Source organism: Panthera pardus, unplaced genomic scaffold, assembly GCF_024362965.1.
Source record: "Panthera pardus isolate Hobbes unplaced genomic scaffold, ASM2436296v1 HiC_scaffold_18, whole genome shotgun sequence".
Lineage (NCBI taxonomy): Eukaryota > Metazoa > Chordata > Mammalia > Carnivora > Felidae > Panthera > Panthera pardus.
In genome coordinates, this window is record NW_026526743.1 from 5195881 (window position 1) to 5205332 (window position 9452).

At 51.7% G+C, this 9452-nt stretch overlaps 1 protein-coding gene across 2 annotated transcripts; it reads right to left on the minus strand.

The window, feature by feature from the left end:
* Nucleotides 1-1059: 1059 nt before the first annotated feature.
* On the minus strand, nucleotides 1060-6793 carry KLK14 (kallikrein related peptidase 14). Of its 2 annotated transcripts, XM_019425493.2 has the most exons (6): nucleotides 5484-6793; nucleotides 5340-5401; nucleotides 4382-4553; nucleotides 2398-2651; nucleotides 2157-2293; nucleotides 1060-1568 (listed from the first exon to the last, which is right to left on the minus strand). In XM_019425493.2, exons 2-6 carry the CDS (start codon nucleotides 5377-5379, stop codon nucleotides 1416-1418), a joined length of 756 nt encoding a protein of 251 aa, XP_019281038.1. In that variant the 5' UTR covers nucleotides 5380-5401; nucleotides 5484-6793; the 3' UTR covers nucleotides 1060-1415. The 2 variants fall into 2 exon arrangements, with proteins under 2 accessions (XP_019281038.1, XP_019281037.1); XM_019425492.2 differs by having other exon boundaries at nucleotides 5340-6792.
* Nucleotides 6794-9452: the final 2659 nt, after the last annotated feature.

Below are 9452 nucleotides of genomic sequence, written 5' to 3' on the forward strand. Positions count from 1 at the left end.
GAATTGTGAGATCATGACCTGAACCAAAGCTTAACCAACTGGTCACCCAGGGGGCCCTTGAAGATTTTATGTTTAACTAATCTCTACACCTAAGGTGGGGCTCAAACCCACAACCCCAAGATCAAGAGTCATATGCTTCACCGACTGAGTCAGCCCAGTGCCTCTCCACTGTACTTTTAAATTATGTTGGTCGTTTCTTGTCTATCACCTTCTGCCAGAGTGTCTGCTCTGTTGGGGGAGGCATTTAGATTTATCTGGCTTGTTCACAGCTCAACTTCCAGCACCTAGAACAATGCCTGGTGCACTGTTGTAGGCAATACATAGTCTTCTATTTTTAATTTTTTTAACATTTATTTATTTTTGAGCGAGAAAGAGTGGGGGAGGGGCGGACAGAGGATCTGAAGCAGACTCCAGGCTGATAGCACAGAGCCTGACATGGGGCTTGAACTCACGAACCGAACCGTGAGATCATGACCTGAGCCGAAGTCAGGAGCTTAACCGACTGAGCCACCCAGGCGCCCCTCCAATAAATAGTCTGATGAATGAAAGTGAGAAAGAGAATGAGATCCATAACACAATGGCTTCATGTAAATGAGAAGCAACACATTGTGACAGGCATGTTTTGCAAGGACTCATGGTGTTCAAGGCCATTTGTGTTGGTGCCTGTGGGGAGGGAGGGGACCGGAGCCAGGGATGACAGATAGAAATAAAGAAATAAAATGAGAGCAGAGCTCTGCCAGGACTTGAACTCCAGCAGGTGATTAACTCAACTCTCCTCACCTGAGATCTGATTAGGAGAAAGAGGACATTTTATTTGCATAGGGTTTTCCAAGAAACAAGGTGGGTCTCTGCCCTCCCTGCCCTGGACCTCAGCAGTCCCTGCTCACAGGACCCAGCCTCGGGAGGGACGGTCTTGTTCAGGGTCATGCCGCGAGGCTGGGCATTTCCCTCTACCACACCAGATGTAGGGAATGGAGGGTGACTCCAAGGGAACAACACGGACCCCATTCAGCCACTTGTGTGTACATATCTGTCAGATGAATTAAATGAACAGGTGAATGGACTTTAGGATTATTCCATTTTTATTATTATTTATCTAGTTTTTAGAGACACTAAGCTTTGAAAACTGTCTTCTTTGGGGTATGATGCCAGTTTGTGTTTTCATGCTCTTGTCCCTGTACCGAAGGGTCTTGAATAATGGTGTTGTTGGGGAGTGGAGAGAAAACCTGAAGGAACTTCTTTGGGAAAGGGGAGTCCTGGGCCAGGGGTCCCCATTGAGAAGCTGGGGGCCCAGACTCCTGGGTCTGAGGGAGGAGGAGGGCTGGGGGGCTGGGGGCTGGGACTCCTGGGTCTTGAGTGGAGAGAGCAGGGTCTGGGGAGACAGCTGGGCAGCTGACGTTAAGTCATACCAACAATCATCTTCTCCGTATGGTTTTCTGGATCCAGGTCTGGTACTTGCACAGGTTGGTGTAGACCCCAGGGTAGCCGGGCAGGGCACAACGCTCCATCCCCCAGGAAACGAGGCCCTGGAGCTGTCCTTTGCACACCAGGGGTCCCCCTGAGTCGCCCTGAAGGGGAGAGGCCGAGATGGAGACACCCATGGACGACAGATGGCCAGAGCCGTGGGTGTGGAGGACTCAAGAGGCAGAGATGGGGAAGAGGTGGGCTGAGACCCCTGGACAGGGCTCTGGAGATATCACTGCCTTCCCTTTTCACGCTTCCTTCTGTCTCTTCGCCTTGGGGCTCACTGTGCTGCTCTAGAAAACTGTGTGTGCCTCTTTACATCTCCCTGTCTCTGGAGTCACCTCTCAGGGATGGACTAAGGTCTCTAGAGGTGCTGAGCACAGATTTCCAGGTGACCAAATATAATAACAGCAATGAGAGCAGTGATCAGAGCTAAGTGCAGGCACCACCCTGAACTCTTTCCATGAACTACCATCTGATTCCACCATGTGCTCTAAGAGGAGCTACCCCTGTCTGACAGAGGGATTAGGCCTGTTACCCAAGGGTATACAGCTAGGATGCAGCTGGACTATTACAATCTCTCTCAGTTTCTGGGGATACCTCCTCTGATTTTCATGCTCCTGAGATCCTTTGGTACCCAAGTGCCAGCCCCAAACAATCCCCTTCCTCCAGCTCTCCTTTCTGCACCTCACCTGACAAGAGTCCTTCCCTCCTTGCGGAACACCTGCACAGACCATGCCGGCAGTGATGGCTCCGGGATAAGCCCCCTGACACTCTTGATCCGAGAAGATGTTGATGTTCACGCATTGCAGGGAGTTGGGGTACCTGGCTGGGGGTATACTGAAGGGTTACGAGTCGGGTTTACCTCCTCCTCCCTCAGACCCAGAAGTCCAGTCCCCCAGCCCCTCATTTCCAGGATATAGAAGTACTTACCAATGGGGCTAGATGTGGTGCCCCAGCCAGACACGAGACAGGGGGTCCCTGGGCTCATGCAGGTACTGGCCACGGCAATGGGCTTCACCGCCCTCCCCAGCCGAACAGGCCGCTCCAGCCGCAGCAGCATCAGGTCGTTGTTGTGGGTCCGGGAGTTGTACTGGGGGTGTCGCACCTGGCGAACCACACGCAGCACCTGCTGGGTAGCCTCCCAATTCTTCAGGTTGTGCTTGCCCAGGGCTACATGAAGGATCCTGGCCCATGACCCCCAAAAGCAGCACTGCTCAGGATCTGACCTGGGGACCACTCCCCATCCTCTGGCCCCTTTCCCTTCCCTGCTGATGAATTTCCCACAAGTCTAACCAACTTTTGGAACATCAGCTGGACTCCTGTGCCCTTTCTCATAGCTTGGGCTCTCCCTTGGGTCAATCCCACCATCCACCCCTTTCTGTCTTGAGCTGTGTTGTGGTTTCTGGCTTGGGTGTAAGGTAATGATTGGGGGTTCTTGGCTCAGTGCTGGGTTCTAGGCTCTGAGTTCCAACTGAGACTCTGGGCTATGGCTCTAGGCTCTAAATCAGAATTGACATCCTGGAGGAGGCTCCTGAGAGGCTCCATCCTGGTGCCAGCCTGGCTTCTGGGTTCTAGACATTTTGAACTTTTGAGTTGAAGCTAGAATTTGGGTTCTCTAGATGGAGTCTGGATCATGGCATGCGTTTTAGGTATGGGTATGAGCTTTTGGTGTTAGGATAGACTGCAGATTCTATTCTGAGCTCTGCATTATGGTATGAGTCTTGGTTCTAGATGTTTATTTGAGCTTTTAGTTGTAGGGTAGGCTCAATTCTACATTGAGCAATGGACTGTGATCTGAACTATGGATTCTGGACATGGATATGAGCTTCAGTTCCTAGGTTGAGTTCTGGGTTCTTGCTTAAACTCTGGTTTATGGCCTGGGTTTTAGATGATGGTTTGAGCTCTGTCTTTCCTAAACATCAGTCTGAGTTTTTGATTCTTGGGTGGGCTCTGTTTTAGACTGAACTACAGTTATGGTCTGGGCTCTTGCTTCTAGACTCTGGTCTGAGCCTTGACCTCAGGTTGAGCTCTGGGTTCAAGATGGAGCTCCAGGTTATTGCTTGGATCCAAGTTTCTGGATGCTGTCTTGCATTCTGGACTTTGCATTCTAGACACTGGGCTGAGTTCTGGGCTTTAGGTTTGACATGAACTTCAATTTATGGAATTATATCTTAGTGTTTATAGGTACTGGGTGAGCTTTTGTCAGGGATCTAGGTTCTAGGGTTTGGTCTAGACTTCTGAGTTCTTTATGAGACTTCAGATTATGGTCTGCATTCTGGGATTTAGACACTGGGCTGAGGTTTGGGTTCTAGGCCTTTCAAAAAGGAGCTATAGACTAGACTCTGAATTAAACATTGTACCTAGAATGGGCTCTGGTTCTGTCTATCCTACACTCTGAGCCCAGAGCCCGGAGGCTCTGTGCTCGCAGCCCAGAGCCCGGAGCTGTATGTTCTAGCTGTAATCAGAGTCCTGGATTTATGGCTGGACTGCAGGTTCTAGACTAGGCTTTGGATTCTAGGCAGTGTTCTGAGAGGGGTCCTGAGTTTCTGAATGTAGATTGTGCTCTCAATTGAACCACCAATCTGGAATGGGCTCCTAATCTTGGTCTCTATGTAGAGTTTGGCCTCTAGATGGATCTCCAGATAAGTTAGCTTCTAATTTTTGTGTGGGACTCTAAGCTGGCATATGGGTTCTAAACTGTCAATCTGCTTTCAGAATCTAAGCCGAGTTCAAGATTTATGGTTGGATTCCATATTCTGAGCTGTGTTGGTAATTCTAGGCTCTTATCTAGACCCCAAACCAGGATCCAGCTACTACATTAGGTTCAACACAATGCTCTAGGTTCTTAGCTGAGCTCTGGGACTCTAGACTCTAGAATTCACCCTGCACAGGAATAGGGGAGGGGGTTACTCACGGGCGGGCACAGTGAGCAGCGGTGATGACCCATTGGCCTGACAGCAGGACCCCTCCACAGAGGAAACTACGAAAGGGACCTGCCAGTAAGGCCGCCTGCCATGGCTGGGAGTTCTGGATGCATGTATAACCACCAAGTATCTTGTCCTTATCCTCTTGGCTCTGTGCCATGGCTAGGAACAGGCAGAGGTGGGGTGTGGTGGGGAAAGCAGATGAACAAATGCTTTCCACCCCCAACTCTCTAGGACGTCTGGGACCCACAAATCCCTTTTCTTTTCCTAACCCCTAAACCACCTGCCTCTATTTGTCCCACCCAGTCTGAGATATGCCCAATGTTGCCTCCATTATTGCCCCAACACAATCAGGGAGTTTTCTGACACCCACCCCTCCCCCACCATCACCTCCATAGTATATTACTTGATCCCATGGTTGCCTCATCCAGGGCTCTGACATATCTACTACCCTTGACTCTACTCTCCCATGAATACTTTCTACCACCACTTTTCACAGGATACCACCATTCCTCCCATTAATTCTTCTCCAACACATTCAAGGAGCTCCCTGCCCTTTATCCAATCTTCACACTCGTGTGGACCCCCAGGATCCACTGTCTCACTACACACCCACACCTACCACCACGCCCACAATCACCACCACCAACATGCCATCTTTCCATTAGTTTTGCAGCCCTCCTTTTTAAATATAACCTAGACACCACTGGATGCTTCTCCACAATTCCTCATTTATTCCTCCCCATCTCCTTCGACTCCTGCATCCTGATATCTCCACAACTCAGAATTCAGGCCCCTTCTGCATGCCCCTCAGTCCCCACCCCCAAACCACCCTGCTGTCTTTTCATCAGGTCATCCATGAGCACCCCAGGGCCCCAGGGAACACTTTCCATCTCTTCTCAGCATGCCTAGGGGACTGCCATACTCCGGATCTCACTGCTGTCTTACCTAGAGCCATGATCTGGAGTGCTGTCAACAGGAGGAGCATTCTGGGGTCTGGAGGTCAGGTTCTGGCAAATGCAAAGAGAAAGTGAGAGAGAAGGAGGCGGCAAGAGACCCAGAGATGAGGGACAGAGACAGTGAAGGCCTTACACAGAGACCAAGACCCTTCGAGACGTGGATGCGTCTCTGTGTGTGCAGGAAGGGGGGTGGTGCCTTGATTCCTTGTCACTCTGTGGAGCCCTTTTATCCCTGGCCTGGGCAACAGGCCCTGCCTCCCCCACCCCCGCCCTTCTCCTGACATTTTTTTATTGCCCATTTCCCATTCCAGGACTCCAGGACTCCCTGGTCCCATCTCCTCCCTCCCTTCTCTGGTCAGAGAAGCAGCCACCACATTAATGAGAACCCGCCCAGGGAAGGTGTTTAATCTGGGAGGAACCCAGGGAGGGAGGGGGACCTCAGGGCAGGGTGGACAGAGTGGGTGGCTCAGGGGAAGGTGCTGGTAAGGGTTGGGGGTAAAGAGACATAGAGAAGACTGGGAAATGTAAGAGAAGTAACATAAGAAGGTGGAGAACCAGAGAAAGGGTCAGAGAAACACAGACCCGAGAGACACGTGTCAAAGGGAGAGAGACTAAGGAAAGATGGGGAAGGAGAAGGAAGATGAATGTGGACATGGGGACAAAGGAGGTGGGGGTGGGGGGGGGGAGACAGTGGGGCAGGCGCAGCACAGAGACAGTGATTCATGGAGAAGGGAATGTGGGAAAGCTAAGAAATAAACAGAAAAACAGGGAAGACAAGGAAGACACTGAAGGCAGAACAGAGACACAAAGAGAACCGAGTGAAGAGAGAGAAGGAAGGCAGGATCACCACCCCTCCCCCACCCCAAACACACAAAATAATAGCAGGAGGACCGGAGGATGAAATGCTGGAGGAGGGGGAGGACGATGCAGGACCAGGCAGGTGAGGGGGTGACCAAGGGAGCTAGGGCACAGCACGTGGTGGGGACGCACTCAGAGGAGACAGGGAGGCAGAGATGGGAGGTGACAGCAGCCAGGAAGAGGGAGGCAGGGAGTGGGGTGGGGAAGGGCAGGAGACACCTGGGACTGTCTTGTCCCCTAAGCTTTCTGGCTTTGTGGTTCTCACAGTCCTGAAAGTCTGGGGAGCAGGGACCCCAGCGGGGAGGAGAAGGAGCAGTGGAGAATTGGTGTCTCCCAACTCGGCAGAGGGGCGGGGACAGAGTGAGAGATGGTGACCTAGAGAGAGGACAGACGGAGACAACAGTGAGGTGGGGGAGGGCTCCAGACAGCCCAAGGAGGTGCTCTGGGTCCAAGGGACCCCTCCTAACCTGGGGTAGGGCACGCTGCCCTCAATACAGCACCTCCCCAGCCTCTTAAATTCCCTAATGACTGCAATTTGTCCCTGGGCCTGAGCAAGGCACGGTGACTCAGGAGGCAGCCTGTGCACTCTCCCTCTCTCAAGAACCCTCCCTTCCCTCCCCTCCCTCCCCGGGGTTGGCTCCCAAACCACTTTCCTTCCTCTTTGCCTGGGCTGCTGCTTAGTCTGGTCTGCACCTGGGGACTCAGTGTGTCTGAACCCACACACCGGGCTCCCCGTGTGCACTTCGGTTGCCTGTGAACTGGCTCTAAGGAGCTCCCTGCTTTAGGCGGCCAGGGCCCTGGCAAACCAGAAGGAAAGACCCCCATCCCACCCTGGGGGCACAGGAGGGCTGGGGACCCTTGTGGTGACCTGGACCTACACAGGAGGTAACATTACATAGAAACAGATATTTGCACACGTGCACACCGGCAAATAGAGGCACCTGAAGAGCTGACCTGGAAGGAGACCTGTAGTCTGGCTAACGGCCCTCATTGAATTCCTGGGTCTGATTTGGGTCTGATACGGTTAAAAAGCCGAGGGAAGGAGCCCCTGGGACTCTACTCTTCGAGCAATTTCTTGGAGTCCATAAATATATCTTTGTCCTTTTTTTAATATGGATTTTAAAAATAAACAGCCACCAAACAGAATTTCCTGGTAAACACAAGCCCTGCCCCCTTCCCCTGAGCAGAAACCTTTGATTGGGTGGACTCATGGTGACCCTCCACTGTGCTGAAGACTTTGGTGAACAGGAGGTCTCAAAAGAGACCTCTGCTTCAAAAGAACCCTCTGCTTAAGGAGAAGACTTTAGTGAACCTGAGGGAGCCCAAGTAAACGACTGGGGCTACAAGAACAAATAGGGTCCCTTCACAGCTTATTGCTTCCCAGCCCAGCCCTGGACCTCCCAGGTTACTCAGCTCCTTCCCTCCAGAATCTAAAACCCAGACGACCTGTTCACCAATCCACCCACCTGCTTAGCAGTGTTGTTGGCCATGACATGAGCGCTCAAAACATATTTGATGAATGAATGAACAATCGAATGAATGAGCAGATGGCCAGAGTCCTTGCTTTCAAGGAACTTATGGTCTGATGGGAAAGGCCAATCTGCAATAGGAAACTCAGTCCGGGGTGATGTGCCCTCTGACAGGGAACGTGGAAGGGCCTGATGGAACCCCAGAGTGGAGAAAAGGTTCCTGAAGGGCGAGCTGTCTAAGCTGGGGCCTGCTGTGGATGAGCAGGTGTTTGCCTGGGGCATGGAGGGAGTGTGTGTGGGGTGGGGTGGGAAGGAGGTGAGGGGCTCTGAGTAGAGACCTTCAGGCCGGAGGATGGGGACAGAGCTCAGAAGGCTGGAGGGGAAACGTGGCCAGGAAAAGCAGAAGCCCGAGGGTGATTCTGAGCAAGCGAAACGATCCCTTAGGGTCCCCACTGGAGACCCCGGTCTGGAGCTTAGGAGAGCTGTCTGGTTAGAGAGAGGTGGGGTGTTCTCAGCACCAGTGGCACTGGAAGCCAGGGTGCCTGGAGCCCACGCCCAGAGACTGTATGGAGTGGAAAGACCAGGGACATCTGCCCAGGACCCCAAGGAAGACCCCTGGTTTAGGGGGCAGAGGGCTGAGAAGGAGCAAGGGAAGAGCTGGGAGGAAGGCCAGGAAAGGGTGCTGTTGGGGAAGCTAAGATAACTTTTTTAGGGAGGAAGTGGGACACAGCGGGGTGGCCACTGGGGAAAAGGACAGAGGGGAGACTGTAAGGTTTTGGTGGCTGGAGGGACTGGAAGAGGGGGAGGAGACAGGTGTGTGGCCAGCTAGGGTTGGCAAGGAGAGAAGGAAGGATGAAAACAGCTCCAATTTATTGCAGGCTGGGCACAGTGTTGTGTTCCCAAAATTCGCCATTTAAATCATTAAAAAAATTTTTTTTTAAATGTTTACTTATTTTGAGAAGGAAAGAGGCAGAGAGGGAGAGAGAGAGGGAGAGAGAGAATCCCAAGCAGACACTGCACGGTCAGCGTGGAGCCCAATGCGGGCCTGGAACCCATGAACCATGAGATCATGACCGGAGTGGAAACCAAGAGTCTGACGCTTAACCAACTGAATGACCCAGAGGCACCCCTTAAGTCATTTTTTTTTTAACATTTATTTATTTTTGAGACAGAGAGAGACAGAGCATGAACGGGGGAGGGTCAGAGAGAGAGGGAGACACAGAATCCGAAACAGGCTCCAGGCTCTGAGCGGTCAGCAGAGAGCCTGACGCGGGGCTTGAACTCATGGACCAGACCGTGAGATCATGACCTGAGCTGAAGTCGGACGCTCAACCGACTGAGCCACCCAGGCACCCCCCCTTAAGTCATTTTTTTAAGTGGGCAGTTCAGTGACCTGAAGTACATTTGCATGATTGTATAATCATTGCAGCCATTTATCTCCAAAACTTTTCCATCTTGCCCAACAGGAATTCTGTCTCTATTCAACATTATCTCTCTGTCCCCTCGCCTGCAGGCCCTGGTAACCTCTATCTGCTTTCTGTCTGTATGGCTGTGACCACTCCAGGTGCCTCGTAGAAGCTGAATCACTTTGTGACTGGCTTATGTCATTGAGCACGATGTCCTCAAATTTCACCCGTATTGTCGTGTGTTTCAGAGTTTCCTTCCTTTTTATTTTTTAAAAATATAATTTATTGTCAAACTGGCTAACATACAGTGTATACAGTGTGCTCTTGGTTTTGGGGGTAGATTCCCGTGATTCATCACTTACATACAAC

Bases quoted from the DNA above. Each gene is read 5' to 3' on its own strand.
- KLK14 (XM_019425493.2), bottom strand. From the start codon at position 5,379: ATGCTCCTCCTGTTGACAGCACTCCAGATCATGGCTCTAG. The intron at 2,652-4,381 runs GTGAGTAACCCC...GTCATGGGCCAG, and splicing joins GCTGCTCACTGTGCCCGCCC to GATCCTTCATGTAGCCCTGG. The intron at 2,294-2,397 runs GTAAGTACTTCT...GTATACCCCCAG, and splicing joins CACCACATCTAGCCCCATTG to CCAGGTACCCCAACTCCCTG.